The sequence below is a fragment of the Rhinolophus sinicus genome, chromosome 12 (genome assembly GCF_057876585.1).
Source record: "Rhinolophus sinicus isolate RSI-liver-muscle chromosome 12, RSI-T2T, whole genome shotgun sequence".
Lineage (NCBI taxonomy): Eukaryota > Metazoa > Chordata > Mammalia > Chiroptera > Rhinolophidae > Rhinolophus > Rhinolophus sinicus.
Genome location: NC_142512.1, coordinates 48,251,037 through 48,269,453, shown reverse-complemented (window position 1 = coordinate 48,269,453; position 18,417 = coordinate 48,251,037). Strand labels below are relative to the sequence as shown.

General features: G+C 35.0%; 1 protein-coding gene across 3 annotated transcripts in view; it reads left to right on the top strand.

Moving 5' to 3' along the window:
• Positions 1-4,169, top strand: part of ABCA5 (ATP binding cassette subfamily A member 5) — a 56,817-nt gene extending 52,648 nt beyond the window's left edge. For all 3 annotated transcript variants that reach the window (XM_019733015.3, XM_019733016.3, XM_088802343.1), the window contains 5 exons: positions 356-475; positions 1,573-1,722; positions 2,090-2,169; positions 3,268-3,323; positions 3,838-4,169. In XM_019733015.3, the coding sequence (XP_019588574.1) occupies positions 356-475; positions 1,573-1,722; positions 2,090-2,169; positions 3,268-3,323; positions 3,838-3,945 (514 nt within the window). In that variant the 3' untranslated portion in view covers positions 3,946-4,169. The remainder of the gene's footprint in view (positions 1-355; positions 476-1,572; positions 1,723-2,089; positions 2,170-3,267; positions 3,324-3,837) is intronic.
• Positions 4,170-18,417: the final 14,248 nt, after the last annotated feature.

Genomic DNA, 18,417 nt, shown 5'->3' with positions numbered 1-18,417 from the left:
TTTGAGCCTTGATTACCGTGTTTATAAAATGGAAGATTTGGTTTAGATGCATGCTAAGGTTTTCCTATGATTCTATGGCTATTTTTGTTACAACGTGAAGAGGCATCAGTTTTCACAATTCATTTTTTTAATGCATAGAAACATTTGAAATCATGAAATTTGTCTGACAAGCTTTTAAAAATAAGGGAAAATAAATTATTGAAAAATCATGGTTGGGCAGAAAGTAATAAGTACAGCAATTGAAATTTGATATATTTTAATTACCCTAATTAACCAAATAGCTGGGTTTTTTAAAAACCCGGGTATTTTCATTAACATTCAGATCCTTTCCTCTCTTTTATTCTATGTTTTGTAGGCGAGCAATTCGAACTGCATTTAAAAACAAAAAGCGGGCTGCTATCCTGACCACTCATTATATGGAGGAGGCAGAGGCTGTCTGTGACCGAGTGGCTATCATGGTATCTGGGCAGTTAAGGTAGATGTCTGACCAGCTATTTGGGGGGTGGGAGGGTGGATTATAAATGTCATCATTTAAAAAACGTACAATAATGCATATTAATTTAAATGTTAACATTTTCTTCCTTATTTGAGTTGTTGAATCAGTTTGCTTTCTATAGAATTACTTGTAAATATGTGAATTTTTCCCAAAATATGGCTACCTACTTTGCATTTGCAATGGGCTTAATTATTCAACAACTTGGAATGTTTATTATTTTAAAAAATTGCTAGACAATGTATTGGATTATAACCCAAAGTATAGAATAAATATACATGAGTTCATGTTCTTATAAATAAATGATTGAATAAATAAATGTGGGAGAAGAGGCAAATCTTCCTTATAGAAAGATTTCAAATAAATATGTAAATACTACCCCCTCTAGGAGGGGAAGCTTAGTCCCCCATCTGTGTCCCAAGTGTGGTCTGGATTTAGCCAGTCTCTTCTAAAGTATAGAAAGGGGAAGATAGTAACAGTAGACAAACCTGACAAGTGCTATCTTAACCAGACAATGTCATGTGGATTTCATGTACTGCCTGATATAATGTGATAAGAAAAGTGCTTCAGCTCTATGGTATTTTCTCCCAAAACCCATAACCGTAGTGTAATCATGAAAAAAATATAAGACTGCTCCAAATTGAGGGACATTTTACTAAAACACTTGACCAGTTCTTCTTAAACTCTCAAAAGTCATGAAAAAGAAGAAAAGAGTAAGAAATTGTCACAGCCCAGGGGAGACTAAGGAGACAACTAAGTGCAATATGGTATCCTGGATAGATCCTAGAACAGAAAAGGGACATTAGTGGAAAAACTGGTGAAATCCAAATAAAGTCAAGTAAATGGTAATGTGCCAGTGTTGGTTTCCTAATTTGACAAATGTGCCATAGTAACGTAGGATGATAATATTAGGGAAACAAACTGGGTGAGGGGTGTATGGAGACTGTATATTTGTAACTTTTCTATAAATTTAAAAGTATTCCCTCGTAAACATTTTATTGAAATCACTCATTAGATGAGAAATAGTTTTTGAAACTGTCAAGTCTTATATCTGAGCTTTCTTTTAAAAATTATTACAGATGTATTGGGACAGTCCAGCATCTGAAAAGTAAATTTGGAAAAGGTTACTTTTTGGAAATTAAATTAAAGGACTGGATAGAAAACTTAGAAATAGACCGCCTTCAAAGAGAAATTCAATATATTTTCCCAAATGCAAGCCGTCAGGAAAGGTAAAGATTTTCAAAATTTAACTTTTTTTATAGAGCAATAATCATAAAAATGTGTTATTATATTAAGGATGGGGGGAAGTCTGTATTAGCACTAATATTGGATCAGTGTAGTCTGATGACTGGAGTTTTATATCTAACTTATTGTTAGATCTTTCAATATTCGATAGTATTTGAACTTTTTCAAGTTTTTATTTAGTAGTGAGTTACTGTGCATGGAAATAGTTTAAGACTTCAAGTAGTAATTTTTATCTAAATCAGAATCAAAATAAGTTATTGGTGTTTAATTTTGAACTTTAAAAATTTTGAACTTTAGCTTTAGAACACAATAGCAGTAATTTAAATGTTTCCTATTTTTCTATGTTTTTAGTTTTTCTTCTATTTTGGCTTACAAAATTCCTAAGGAAGATGTTCAGTCCCTTTCACAGTCTTTTTCTAAGCTGGAAGAAGGTAAGTAACATTTGTAAAACATGGTAAGATAGCTTTCAAATTGTAAAAGAATTTTATTTAAAAATTTAGAAATTGGGAGTCAGTTTATCGTAGAAACTATAGTAAATAGGAAGATAACCTTTTATTAATCTAAGATAAGGTAAATACTAATACTGTGTGGATTTGGTAGATCACCTATATGGTAGTGTAAAACTTTTACTATTTTAAGAGCTATCACCACAGTTTTTCACATTGCATCTATGATAAAGTTCAGCTAATTAGCCCTCACTAGCTCAGTCCAGAAGTGGGAGCATTGAGTTTCTTGAATTCTTTCTTCATATTAGGCTATTGAAGTAGAAATGGTAGCAAGACTCCAGTAGCAGCAGGAGAGAGGAGAGGAAAATTCATAGTATCAGAGGGTAGACATTCCTTAAAGCTTTAAAGAAGCTCAATTGAATCTTGACCTTTGTAAAATAAATGATAGGTAGGATAAAAATATGCTGGTGGCAGTGAGGGAGGTAAGCTCCTGGAGAGGGCAAGTATTCAGATACAGGTTGTTTTATGGCATTTATAATCTATGAAACAACCTGTATTTCCTGGTGATTCCTTTATGATTAAAGAGAACACCTGAACTACTTAGGAGAATTAAAAGAATGAATAGAAAATTTGGCATTAGATTAGATTGCAAAAGGATCTGCAATAAATTTTAAGAAATTATATGGACATATGAATAATATCCAGGATCTAGTTCAAGAAGTCAGGAACAAGCAGTATTAGAATGCGGGAATGGGAAATAGAGAGCAGAGATTAAAAGAAATCATAAAAAAAGGAATAATGAGGAAAGAGATAAAGGAGAGTAAGGAGGAGATGCTTGGAAAAGATGAAATGAGGCAAGTAATATTAAATATATTGTGCTTATTAGGCCATGAGGAATTGTGGGGGTGGGGAAGAGAAACAAAGCAAGAGGAAAATAACTTTTGGGTAGCTTCAAATTAAAATGAGTTGATTACAGAGATTTCGGGGTTTTTTTAATAAAAGATTATTAGCCACTTAGTAGTTACTGCCATTTTTATTCTTTAAAATATTGATCAGTAAAATATTGTTTTCATATTTTAATAGCTAAGCATACTTTTGCCATTGAAGAATACAGCTTTTCTCAAGCAACATTGGAACAGGTACTATAATGTTAAATTTTTAAAAATTCTTTTAGAGAAGAAAGTGTCTAATATCTAATTGTTTAGTTTAAGTTTATATTGGAGGGGGAGGGAGTGTGAATCAGAGGCAAATCGTTATACAATATTCCTAAACTTTGTATATAAACAACTTTAGGTTCTTCATCTGCTTATTTTGAATAGCTCAATTTTTTTCTGTTTAATGAAATGGGTCATGATGATGGTATTTTACAGTAGCATATCAAATTACATAGCTTCAATATTTATAAATTATTTGTTATGCGAGTGCCACTTAAATATATTAATCAAAAAAAATCTTATCCTCCAAATTGACATTCATCTTGGTATATGATTAATGGGGATTATTCTGTTTAAATGTACTAATAGCAGTAAGTCTCTTGATACTTGAATCATTAATGTAATTAGATATAGCCTTATGCTATTTCTGATTTAGTTAAAAATTCTTTGAGGTAAATGAGATACAGAATACTGTACTCACTTATTTACTTTCATTTAGGTTTTTGTTGAACTCACTAAAGAACAAGAGGAAGAAGATAATAGTTGTGGAACTTTAAACAGCACACTTTGGTGGGAAAGAACACAGGAAGACAGAGTAGTATTTTGAATTTGTATTGCTCAAATCTGTAATACTGAAATTTATTGAATTTATTTATGTTACTGAATTTATTTCTTTTTCACTTTATTTTAACTGGTTTAAAAAGTGTATTATTTTAATGGTAACTGAAGAACTATAAAAGCACTTGGGATTTTCCTAAGTTCATTAATTGAAGTACTGTGGTTGTATGTTTTTCGTTTCTTCAAATAAAACTTATGTATAATTAATTGAAACTGTATGTTTATATCTGAAGTATAATGAACTGTAGTCTATATGTGACATTGAATATTTACTTTTTTACCTTTGGAAAACAGTGCTTCTAAATTTATGATTTAAAGAAATAGTGATAGAATTTTATTTTGAACAGATACCTTTATTTCAGTTTATGCCATCTTGTTACACAAGTATATAATGTCCCAATCTAAATAAAAAATGAATACATAAATAATACATAGAAAATAGACATAAAGTAAAAATTTCTTGCTTCTCCTTCTTAATTCCTAAAAGAAACTTTGAATGAAAGTTGGCATGTTAAAAAGCTACAGCATAAATATTAGACAATCTCAGTGCAGATAGAAGTTTGCAGGAAGTGACATCCACTAGGTGGCACTCATCAATCATAATAAATGAGACCTTATTCTGTTAGGTGATTTTAGACATAGGTAACTTAGGTATTTGAAGTTACATTTCTTTCGTTGACAGTAAAATACATACGTAATTCTCTTTAATAAGAAACCAGAATTTCACTCTGTCAGAGTTGAAGTAAGGTTATGGTTAATGTAATCTCAGAAAATAAAGTTGACCCTTGAACAACGTGGGGTTAGGGGCATTGCCGCTTTCCCCTGCAATTGAAAATCCATGTATAACTTTTGACTTCTCAAAAATTTAACTACTAATAGCCTACTGTTGACTGGTAGCCTTACCAATAACATTAACAGTCAACACATTTATATGGTGTATGTATTATATACTGTATTCTTACAATAAGGTAAGCAAGAGAAAAAAATGTTATTAAAATCATAATGAAGAGAAAGTACATTTATAATACTGTACATATATATTGAAAAAAATCTGCTTATAAGTGGACCGGCACAATTCAAACCCATGTTGTTCAAAGGTCAATTGTCCTTCCTTGTAGAACCCATGTATGGGTAAAATATAGTATCGTTGACATTATATTTGAACCAGATGAATTAAAGTATTAACTTTGCAAGAGTAAATATATTGCAAGTGTGATAATGGGAACCACAGAAGAATTTGGTATTAAGTTACTTTAAATAGCCAAACCCCTTAATAAAATTAGCTATTTAAAATAGGCAAAATGTGATGAACTTTTAGCTCTACTGTGTAATAAGACATCTGATTTTAGGCTCTAGCAGCTGATTTAAAATGGTGTTCCTTTCTCAGTCTCAGCACAAGGTACGTGACTGGTATTTCCCCCCATAACTTTGGTAACTGCTGTACACATTCCTATCTCAGGTTTTTTTAACTCACCTAAATGAGCTGTCTTAAAGTTTCTGCTTGGATTTTACAAACCACCGCTAAGTTATTTCTCTTTGTAAGATTTAGTTGGTACTAGTTTTTAGTCTTTTATTATTGACAGTTACTTGCCTCATGATACCAAGCTTTTGGATTCTTCATCTGAGAGTCTTACTGTTACATGTTTAGTACTGCACTTAAGTATTGCATGATGAATACAATTCCAGACGCATCTGAAAGAAAATCTTTACCTTTGTAGATAAATTAATAAATAGCACATTGCATTGTTTAAACACGTCATTGCTAAATGGTGTCATACATTTAAAGAGCTATTTTTTAGTGTCTAATATTCATATAAAATACCCAGGGGCTTCTCCTTTAGGGTGTGCTTTTGTAGCTATGTATTATCTTGAACACTTAAACTCAATTTAAAAAAGAAAACTATAGTACTAGGGCAGTCGCTGAAAAGGTAGTTTTTTAGAACTTACTGAGAAAGATGTATTATGTTAACGTAGAGCATGACTAATACAGAACATTACCTGCTTTTGCACCTTGATTTAGTCACCTTCACTTTACATCTGTGAATGTGTGATCAATGGAAAGTAAAACTTTTTTCCTGCAAAGTGAAAGTTGAGATTTTCTGACTAGTTATAATCATGTTCTTATGCGCATCCAGTTACTTTACTATCATGTGCTCCTATAAGCATTTTTTTAAAAAGACATTTGAATTAATTTTTTTAGATTTACAGACTTTGAATATATTTTGGTCATGACTTAAATTATTTGTAGGAATGGTCTGTTCCTTTTTCACAGTAATACCATTTTTCCCATTTAGAAGTATAAATTAACTAATCCTTAAGAAAGCAAGGTTAAGAGAGAAAGTCAAATCTGAAGTTTATCTTTCTTTACAGTGTACTGTTCATATTTTGAACATACATTATTTCAAAATGTCTTAAATTACTGACCTCAAAACTTTTTTCTGTAGCAAATAAATACAAATGCACATATTTGGTGAAAGTTAGAAAAATCTCATCACTTAGTTTATATTTTCTATTCATGATTGAATTGTAAAAATAAAGGCTGGACTTGAGTGAGTGACTGTGTTACTGACGAGTAAGGCAAACCTGTCACCAGCACTTAGGAACCAAGCAGTTGGTAACAATGAAAAACATGATAAGTGTAACTTCACATTTCACTTTGTGGGCTCTTAATTGTTTTTCAGTTTGTACTTAATAGAATGCTGTAGGTTTTCTTTAAAAGTGGTTTTCCTTTAAATTGACTAATGTACTACCTTAAACCCATATTTTGTTTTTAATCATTAAAATGTTTTCAGAGTAATTTAACAGACTTACTATTGACTGTATTTCAAGCAATGGGTTCTTTGGCTAGAAAGACAACTATCAATTTTGGCCTTGTAAGATCTTATAATCTAGTAGGAGGAAGATAGAGCCTTATATAACTATACCGTGATATAACAAATGCTTTGCTAGTGGTACTAACCCTTAATTGGAACACAAGTAATTCTACTTAGGGTAACTTACTGTTTTTATTGTTCTGTTGGTCACACAATATTTTATTTTGATTGTACTCTGGATCTGATGAAATACCGTACAGTATTTTCATGTAACACATAAATAGGCATTAATTTAAAAAAAATAGAAATGCTTATCCTTGATGTATTTTTAATATTGCTAACATTGATTTTTTTCATTTTCTTCCCTGAAAGAATATATAACAAAATGAAAGAATTTATTCTCGGGTGGATAATTTTTATATCAGCTATTCTTATAAGGTAAAAGTTTACTTATTTTTATTCATAATATGTCATATGTAAGTAACTATGAATGCTGCCCTTTAAGAAAAAATAAATATTATTAATAAGCTTCAAGAGCTGAAAATTTAAGACAACCCTTTCATTTTGTATACTGAAATGAATTCTTTGTTTTTTAGTATTGATAAATGAAAATGAGTGGCTCATATTAAAAAATGAAGAAAAAACCTGGCACTATAATTGTGAGTAATTTATTTCTCTAGCTATTGAGAGTACTGCCTCAGCTTTCAATCTCCCTGGGGTAGCCCTAGGAAACTAATGTAAGCCCCGTTCCAAGATCTGCTGTTCCCTGTCTTCCTGGTCATTAAGCCAACAAGGGTTAAGTCTTACAACATCGTGGCCAGAGGTATGTTGGACTTGCTGAGAGATGAAAGGGACTGTACTCTACAGGAGCTTCTGGAGCTAGCCACATCTACCCACAGGAGTTAGGAAAGGATGCATATGACTGGATTCTGAGCATGCTTGATGAGGTGCCAAACGTAAAATCAGATAAGAGAGTTTTTATTTTTTTGGGAGCACTTTTTGGGCATGCAGAATTCTCAGTACCCTGGCAAGAACCCTAGGAGACGGTGTGAGCACGCTTGTAGGATCGCTCCTGAAAGCCTAGAAAAAGCAATGGTCCGTGTACTATCACATATAATGCTAAAAAGCCACGGTACATGATGGAAGAAGGGGTGAAAAGACAAAGTCAGGCATGCGTGAGTAGGTATCCTGTGGAACTAAAACACAGTCGAGGGTCAAACTCAAAGCACCAAGAAAGGTACTAGTGAGGGGCATAGCTGAGTCACTCAAAAGTTAGTGTTGTGTTTTTCTGTGAGGTGATAATAAGCAGTTACTACAGCATTGGGTTCACAGATGGCAACTTCATGGGATGGTATCCATTCCCCTAGACCTCCAAAGAGATCTGTGGCCATTAACTCTAGTAACTGTATGCTAAAAAAGGGGTTTGTCCCAAATATTTCAAGGTATATTAGACATGGTAAAAGTTGATGCTGAGACCCAGAGACCCAAAGCATCATCATAGCCCTCTGTCACAACGGGGGCATTTGAGGGCCAGGCAATAGATACTGGCCTGGATCCTGTTCATAATGAGTCTATTTGTCTGTAGCCCCATCTGGTCTTCCCGTCTCCAGTCCCTGAGTTTATAACTGGAGTAGACACTATTGGGATGTGGCATAACCCCACATTGTTTCCTTGGTTTGTGGGATGAGAACTGTTACAGTTGGTGTCTTAGTTTCTTAGGGCTGCTGTCACAAAGTACCACAAATTGGGGGGCTTAAAACAACAGAAATTTATCCTCACAGTTGGAGGCCAGAAGTCCAAAATGAAGGTGTTGGCAGGGTTGGCTCCTTCTTGGCTCAGAGGGATAATCATTTCCATGCCTCTTTGCTAGCTTCTCGTAGTTGCCAAAAACCCTTGAAATTACCTAGCTTGTCTCCAATCTTGTCACGTGGCCACCTTCCTAGTGAATCTGTCTTGGTATCTCTTCTAAGGACACCAGCCATTTCAGATTTAGGGCCCAACCTACTCTAATAGACCTCATCTTATTATACCTTCAAAGACCCTATTTCTAAGCACAGTCATATTTTGAGGTTGCAGAAAGCATATGAATTTTGAGGGGCGGGGGACACTTCATCCTAGTGCAGTAGGAGGAGACCAGATGGAAGCCTCTAAAACTGCCTTCTCCTCAGCCACGATAGGGAATAAAAGCAATATTTCATTCTGAGAGGGAGGATGGAGAGAGAATGGGGGAAATTAAAGATGAGTTTTCATATACTAATATTTTCCCCTGCAAAGATCGGACATAACGGACAGAGGATGACATTAATCAACTGCAAACTCAACTAACAGCTCTATTGAGCAGCGTAGCCAGATACGCTATTTTTGCAAAAACAGATTACAACAGCTTCTGTCACAGTATTGGACCACTGATTTGTCAGATGCCTTCTTTTGCGTTCCAATCAGAAAGAGAATCAAACATTCTGAATTCATCTGGAGTGGACAAAAGTATATCTTTAAATCTTGTCCTAAGGTTAGACTTAGGGTTCTCCTACCCTGAATATATTCCAGAGAGACTTGGCTCAGGTAGACGTCCCACAGAACATGACACTGGTCTACTCCTGACATGGATTGGATGAGCAAGAAGTGGCTAGTATATTGGAGGCCTTGGTAAGATGTTGTGTTGTAGAGGGGATATATCAAGATACAAATAATAGTCTACTGGAGACTAATAACCTTTTCTCACCTTCCTTTGCTATCCAAAGTAGACTGGATTTCTCCTTACAAAATCGGTTTTGCACAAAGATGGTTTATGATTGTTTAATGCAGAGTATATTAACCTCGTTACCATTGACATAAATTAGGTTTGATTCTTGGTGGGGGGGAAGAGGCGGTGCTGTCCTGTGCATTGTAGCATTTTTACCAGTAGCACTATCAAAAATACCTCCACATTGTCAGATGTCTCCTGGAGGGCAAAATCTCCCTTTTTGAGAACTGATTTAATACATAGATATGGGTTGAAAATAGATTCAATTTATTTACTGGAAGGTTTTAGTGGAAAAGTTGTCTTGAATACTTTTTTATGTGTTTTTTCCCCACACACAGGTAATGCTTCGTACTCTGTGCTGAAGGGATGTGGGTTCCTGGTTCTGGTTCACTCAGATTGAGGTAGTAAAGACATCTTTTAAATTCTGATTTTTAAAATAAAGATTATCAGAATTTGATAGACTATCTGCAAACTTATTCTGAAGGTCTTTGCATATTTGAAGGCTTCTCTACTTTCAGTACTGTTTTGAGTCAATCTTGGGTTATCTTTTGATTATTTTGTGACCAATCTCCTTCTTACATATCAAGTTACTTATCTGATATTCTTAAGGTATTTCTTAATGAAGTCCCATTTGGGACTGTTCATTTCGGGGTGGGGGGGTGGCAACACTATTTATAAGCCTACATTATGAATGTTAGAAATAGGTACCTGAGATGAACGTAACTGTTTATAAAGACAGTATGGCACAAATTCACATCTGTATAGCTTCACTTACATTTTGAAGTTCAAGATAAGAACCTTAAAAAAAATCCTACTGGTACTGTCTGACTTAAACGGCCATTAAAATCATCATAATCATATATATTGTTTCTGTAAGATGCAAACCCAGGAACTTGTCTTGGATGGATGTTTCCTTGCGGTTGAAGATAACAAAGCCTATCCAGCAAAAAAGTGAGAGCTGAATTGTATAGAAAGCTACTTTAAGTTTCTTTGTCAATTTGGTCGAATTGAAAGTCAAAAGAACTTAGAATAACAATTTACAATTCATCTTAATTAAAAGTTTTTAAGTTTGTTTTCTAAAGAAATTACGTATTTCCAAAGGGATATACCGTGTTTCCCCGAAAATAAGACCTAACCGGAAAATAAGCCCTCCCATGATTTTTCAGGATGACATCCCCTGAACATAAGCCCTAATGCATCTTTTGGAGCAAAAATTAATATAAGACCCAGTCTTATTTTCGGGGAAACATGGTAGTTAGGGATAGAGTTCCAAATAAATACAGAATAGTAGAATTTGACAGTTAAAAATAAAAACAAAAACACTCAGGAATTTCCTATTTTTATAAGTTATCCATATTTTACAGCCTCTGAGTAACAGTTCAGTCCATGGCTGGGCTTGCTGATGAAATCTCAATCTTATTTCTACTCACGGTGTGTCATACCTTCTAATAAATCTTATATCAACATTCATCCTTTGAAAATATGTAATTGTTTTCAATTTTTTATTGAAATGTTTAACATATTAGTCTCAAGTGTATCACATAATGTTTTGATATTTGTATATATTGCAAAGTGAAGACCACAGTTAGTTTAGTTAACATCCATCATCATACATAGTTACAAACACAATTTCAATTTTCAATTTAAATCCAGAGCTCCTTGCTGAATCTCACATTGAAAATGTGGCAATACCAGGGTTTTTAATTCAAATCATTTAATTGCAAACTTTACAACTAAGGTTCAGTCATCATTGGCATTCTCCTCATCCTCTTCCTCTTATTCCTTCTCTTCTTACCTCAGTGACCCTGAGACACAACTGTTTATTTTGTCAGCACAGTATGGATGCACTCCAGGTGCCTAGTTGGGACAGGGCAAAGTATGAAACTCTTTGACCACCAGATGGCAGCAGCAGGCTGTGCCAAAGCAGCACCTTAGTACCAGAAAGGGCTTGGATAAGGCTGCAAAAGCAGTGGCCCAAAGAGAGTCCAAGTTGGAGCCAGCACAAAGCAGTCTGGGAAGCCAGAGGCTGAACTCTGCTGAGTCAAAGGGTCATCCTCACGCTAGTTTATCTGAGAAACAAGGCAACAGGGTCCAGGATGTTGGAACAAAGAACAGGAAATGGGTGAGCCAGAAGACAATCCATGCCATTCAACAAATGGAAGAAGGCAGAATAGCCAGAATTTAGAAAGGACAGGAATTGTGCGATAGACAAGAGCTTGAGGTTCAATTTTAGAACACCAGTCTTAAATCCCTCCTTTGGTCCCTTTAAGGAGCCACAAAATCTGAAACTTTTTACATACTCTCCAAAAGGCAGGCAGGGAAACCTCTGATCTCTTATCCTGAAAGTAAATTTTATTGATAACTGGAATAATTGGGAGGGCATAGGCACAGATGGCAAAACAGAACCTTCAAGAAAAGTGTTGTTGGGGTATAATTGTTAATACAACCATAGTGAGCTAGCAGAACCCAGGCAGAGTGACTTAAGAGCTTATATTCTTGATCTCTTGAGAGTGCTACTTAGCCTTCTTGTGGCATCTGGCTTCTTCCATATGGCACTTGTAAAATACTGAATTCACTAAATAAGAGCAATACGTATAATAGGTAGGTCTCTTTGGCTGTGTACAGGTCTCCACACACGTGAGGATATGTGTTGCCAAAGGTGGCTAAAGTTGCCCATTGTCTTCCTGCCAAGTCAAGTGAAGATAATTAGTCAAAAGTAGTCAGTTATGAAATGGATGGAAAAATGAGCATTGGCGTTAGCTAAACAGTGATTTTCAAACTTAAACGTGTATCTGCATCTCTTTCTTTGAGAAGATCCCGAATAGAGTGCAATCTGAGGGATCTGGACAAAAGTTGTGAAAGACCTAAGGAAGGAAATGGTTCTTTATAGGAACAGACTTGGGGGTATTTAGCACCTTTCCCTGAGGATCTTGTGACAGTTAATCCTACCCAATTTCCATTCTAAACCTGTTGAGTTGTTCAGATGAGAAAAGAGAAATGTGGAAGAGACCATAATTAGAAGATTGTTTTACTACGGCAAAGTAGTTTTCCATTCTGAGGTATGTGAGCGTGTGTTGGGAAAGTGAACACGGTCTACATACAGTGAACAGCCCCCAAATTGTACTGAACTTCAGTTACACACTTAGTAGTAAGTCGGTCAGTGATTAAATGCAACATTTTGTTTTTAAATTCCTACATTGGGCCAAGCACTGGGTTAGGAGCTGGGGATGTAAAGGTAAACAATAGAGTCTTGACTTTAAAGGGCTGTAGTATCGCGTTATTGGGAGATAACAGAGAAATAGATGGATGTATCAGTTATCTATTGCTGCATAACAGATCACCCCAAAACTTAGCTAAGCAACATACATTAATTAACTCTCAGTTTCTGTAGGTCAGGAATCTGAGCGTAGCTATGTGCTTTTAAAAATAATGATCAAACAAACAGTGAAAAAAGTTAACTGTAGTTTAGAGGAAAGGGAGACTATATCAGGAAATATTAACTACAAAAGATATAATTAATACAACACGATGGAAAGAAGCAGAATGCAGTAAAAAAAACACACACAGAGGATTGGACTACATCAGGAACAAGTCAGGTTTAATTCCAGGAATTCACAGAGTTGTAAGAATTGATAGAAAACAGAAATCATAAAACTCTCACTCATTATTTGCAGATAAACTTATTGTTTAGAAAATTTTAAAAAGTTATAATTAGAGAGTTCAGCAAAGTTCAAATTAACATACAGAATTAATACAGCCGCTGTATACAAGCAACAGCTATTTTTAAAATATGTTAACAAACAGAACCTATTAAGTTAGTAGTGGAAATTCTATGCTGTATTGCAATAACTCTTGTGAAAGATGTGGAAGACATTTAGGATAAAATATACATTTTATTGAAGGTCATAAAAGTGACCTAAATAAACAGTTTCCTCATGTTAGGGTAGGGAAAAGTCCGTATGATACAGAAGCAAATTCTCTTAAACTATAAATGCAAAAATCAGATATTATAGTTAGAAGAGGTCATCAAGAGGATGCAATTGCTGGCTGACCCCTGAGCTGGATTCTGGCATTTAGAGGCTCTTCACCCTCCCCTGTCCTTGGAATGTACATTTGCCTTCCATTCCCAAAGTGGGAGCCATTTTCAAGGGCACAGTCTTTTGAGATGTTGACGGAATCTGGAAGGTATCGTGAAACCCAGCTGAGGCTTCTATATAAACTTTTTTTTAAAAAAGATTTTAATTGGGGAAGGGGAACATTTTTACAGACTTTATTGGGAAACAGTGTGTACTTCCAGGACTCTTTTTTTTCCCAAGTCAATTTGTTGTCCTTTCAATCTTAGTTATGGAAGGTGCAGCTCAGCTCCAGATCCAGTTGCCACTGTTAGTTGCAGGGGGTGCAGCCCACCGTCTCGAGGAGTCAGGCCGGCAACCTTGTGGTTAAGAGCCCACGCTCCAACCAACTGAGCCATCCGGGAGATCAGAGGCAGCTCAGCTCAAGGTGCCATGTTCAATCTTAGTTGCAGGGGGCGCTGCCCACGATCCCTTGCGGGACTCGAATTGAACTGGCAACCTTGTGGTTGAGAGCCCACTGGCCCATATGGAGATCGAACCGGCAGCCTTCGACGTTAGGAGCATGGAGCTCTAACCACCTGAGCCACTGGGCCGGCCCCTAAACTTTTAAAATGCTGGAGTATGCAGAGATCATTTGAGGTCACCCATGACCGCCTTGTAAGTAACTTTCTTTGCTTCTTAAAGCCGCCACCTCCCACTCTGGAGTGGTCTGTGCCTCTTCTGTCTCTTCTTGCCCTCAGTGCACAGTGGCCAGTTTCACATTTCACCCAGGGAACTTAGGAGTTTGTGAGCCAACAATTATTTCATATACAATTTTCAAAATTTTAATAATTCTTATGGTGGAAAGAGTTTGGGAAATGAGAACTTTCATATGGTGTTGGTTAAAATATACATTTTAGAAACGTGGACAGCACGTTGACTACTTTAATAAAGGTGAGACTGTACATATCTCAGGAAAAAGAAATCCCACTTTTAGTGCAGTGCCCTTATATTTTAAAATTTTTGCACATTATTAATAAAATAATTTTGATCATGCACTCCTGATATATATGTGTAAATTTAATATTCAAAACTATATTATGTATATGTATTACTGTGTTACTATTAGGTTGGTGCAAAAGTAATTGTGGTTTTTGCAATTATTTTTAACCTTTATTTATTATTTTCGTTCTCATAGTGTATTTTTTCTTACAAACATTCTTTTTAAGTTAGTTTCAGGTGTACAAAACAGTGCAATAGTTAGACATTTCATCCCTCAAAGTGGTAATGCCCGGCCCCCAATCTATTGCCCGTTTGGCATCGTATATATGTATTACAATTCCATTGACTCTATTCCCTATGCTGTATATTTTTAACCTTTTAAACCGCAATTACTTTTGCACCAACCTAATATAAAGCATCATTCACAATAGCAAACTAGAAAGGATAAGATAAAGATGAAAGAGTTCTTGCCAGTTATAAATAATGTGGTTTAATTTTTACTTTTAATATGGTTTACAAGATGCATGTACTTAGAATGGCATTTTCTTATTTTTCATTTGTATGTGCATCACTAGAATAATTTTCAATACACAATCCCTTTGCAGAAATCATTTTACGTCATGTTGATGGTAAATTTAAATAGTATAATGTATAATCTATATAATCACCCAACCTTATATGATTAAATGCTGACAAATGAATAGATAAATGTGCCACCATCAGTGCCTGAGTACTGTGGGGCTCCCACTTATATTTCAAATATTTTGTGTCGTCTCCCTGAGACATTTCGATTTATAGGTGTGCTAAATAAGCATCATTTCAATCCGTGTATTAACTACAATGCTTAATATTTTTGATGAAAATAAATGTAAACAGAAGTTGTAATATCTCCGTACTTCACATTAATGCACTCTCTGGGTTGTGCCCTCTGCATTCTGTTGACCACCACCATAAAGAAATTCTTATATAGACACAGGAGGAGGCAGGGGCCAGATATCACGACAGCCTGTTTGTAAGAATGAAAAACTGTGCAGCCTCAATAACCAACAATGGGTAAGTTCTAAATACATTATGTTTTTTTCACTTTTTAGAAAGTTAGAACATTAACTAGATCCACATGTACCAATGTGGATATATAAAATATTAAGTGAAAATGGCAAGTTGCAGAATGATATATAAAGTATACCACTTTTGTAATTTAAAAACACAAACTGCTATATCCTGTTTAGGAATTCATATATAACTAACAAAGTAAAACCGAGTAGGACAGGATGATCTGGGAGGGAGGAACAGGTATAAGATTGGGGAGGGGTTACAAAGGCCGTTTTAAATATATGTGTAATTTTTTTCCTTTAAAGTCACTCAAGCAAATGGGACAAAATGTTAACTTTTTTTTTTTAAGTTTGGGGAACATATACATGAAATTTGGTTACATTCCTCTGTGTCATTTTATGCCTGAGATAGTTCATAATAAAAAGGAAAGTAGAGATTATAATAAAAGATCATTGAGTGAAGATGAAATAATAGGCTTAATTATTAAAGTTAAAGCTGTTATTTTGCAAGATGAACGATAACACAAATTATATAATCCATGAGGGAACAAGAGAGGAAGAAAATGAATTTTAAAAAATCCAATTACTTTTCTAAAGAAATCTGGATTATTTTTTCTTTATGCAAAAAATAAACCTGGGGTGCAAAATGATTAATTAAAGATCTTAAAATTGATCACCCTACAGCAGAAGATTCAAGAAGCTAGCTTTTTAGTGTAACCATAAAAGATGAATGTGAGAAGAAAATTAGTTCCTTTATCCAGGCCTACAGTTCAGGAAAGGGACTAATGCAATAAGACAAAAATAATGTTCTTTTATATATATCTCTCTATATATTTTTTATTTGTCTTATTGCATTAGTCGATAGATAGATAGATAGATATATCGATAGATAGATAGATAGATAGATAGATATAGATATATATGAAAAAAAAAGCTTAAGATAGGTGTGTGTTGGGGGGGTCAGTGACAAATTTTTCCGCATATTACTAGGCATGTCTGAAGAGAGGGGGGAGGAGAGAAGATATTCTAGTAGCACTGAACAATCAAATAAAGAGGAAGCCAGATTTTGGAGTAGGTTATGAGACTGGATGGGGAGGCTGCACAGTGCAGTTGAGTTTGGAAAGGATTGGCCCAGTTTTCTCTGTGAAGTTAGCATGAACTAGAACTGTATGGAGGGAAGTCGCTGCCAAGCGGTCTCTGGTTTTTCAGTAAAGCAGTAAATTTATTTGCTGAAAGCAAAAGTGCAGAAGAAGGGTTAAGGACCCAGGAGGAAGGAAGAATTAAAAGAGATCTATAAACAGTGTGATGAAGAGAGCTGGGTTGATGTTACATTGTGTGGGCACCCACAAATCCAAGTTTGGAGGACTTAAAGATTGTGACCTTGTATGAGGACTGCACAGTTATCAGTGTCCAGAGGCTTGGAATAGAGAAGGTCCAATCCCTGTTATAAATGTGGGACAGAGGCCTCGGGATTTTATGTCACCTGTCCAAGGCCTATAGCCAAATAGTGACAGGTTTGAAATGTAGGGCTCAGACTCCTAATCCTATAACTGCTTCATGTACCGTATTGGAGATTAAAATCCCTAAAATTATGGAAATAAATTATCCTTTAAATTTGGTTACTAAGAAAGTGTATGTGTGTATTATAGTAGGATTTTTGTTGTGTGTTTTTTGTCACCCATTAAAATAAACATTATCAGTAATGTTTGGGATTGGAACCAGGTTGAATATTTGGTGTTTTCTAGTTCATGGGCTTTTACAAAACTCCAGTAATGACTGGCAGAACATGAAGAGAAATGTGACAAACAACAAAGGAAGGAATACAGTTCAAGTCAAAGGAAGTGTTACTTTCCATATTCTTAATGAAAACTGTAATGATTTGAATAGTCTTAGAATGCTTTACCCTTTCTGTCTTTCACTTTCGTGAATGGTTATTAACTTGTGTATTCATACCAAGAGATGTATTACAGTATTACAGTAAAAATCATGTGATGAGATTTTCAGGGTTGATAAATGGTTGTTGTTTACAATTCTGAGAATTTCCAATGTATTCGTTGCTGGGAAAAAAAGTAACACAGTCATTAAAAGTTCTGCCTAAGGAAAAACTGAGGGTTGCTAGATGGGTTAGGTGAGGGGACTAGAAAACAGTCGGTAACTACAAGATGGCCACGGGGTTTTAAAAACTAATTTGGGGAACGTAATCAATAATGTTGTAAAGATTTTGTAGGGTATCCGATGGACACGTGTCCCATTTGGGAGACCACCTCAGGGATGATGTAGATGCCTGATCACCGCACTGTACACCTGAAGCTGAACAATAATGTATGCCAACTATAATTATATATGTATGTGTGTGTATATATATATATATATATATATATATATATATATATATATACACATACATACATATATGTATGTATATATATATGTATGTATATACTTACAAGAAGCGGAGTACAGCATTAGGAATAGAGACAGTGGAAATGTAATGGCTCTGTGCGATGTCAGAGGGATAGTGGATGGGGAGGGGGGTTCACACAGTGTGAGGGATATAAATGATAAACATCTAAGTATTACTTTGTCTTGTGCACCTGAAACTAATAAAAAAAATTAAAAAATTAAAAAAACAATAAAAATAAAGTTCTGCCCATCTAGTCTGAACTATTAAAATGGGTATTAGATACCATTGTTTTGATTAGCATAATTTTCTTCGTGATGGTGAATAGTGAGAGGGCTTGGAATCCAGACACTTCTGGACTCACACGTTGGCTCTGCCTTTATTTGAGCATCTGCAAA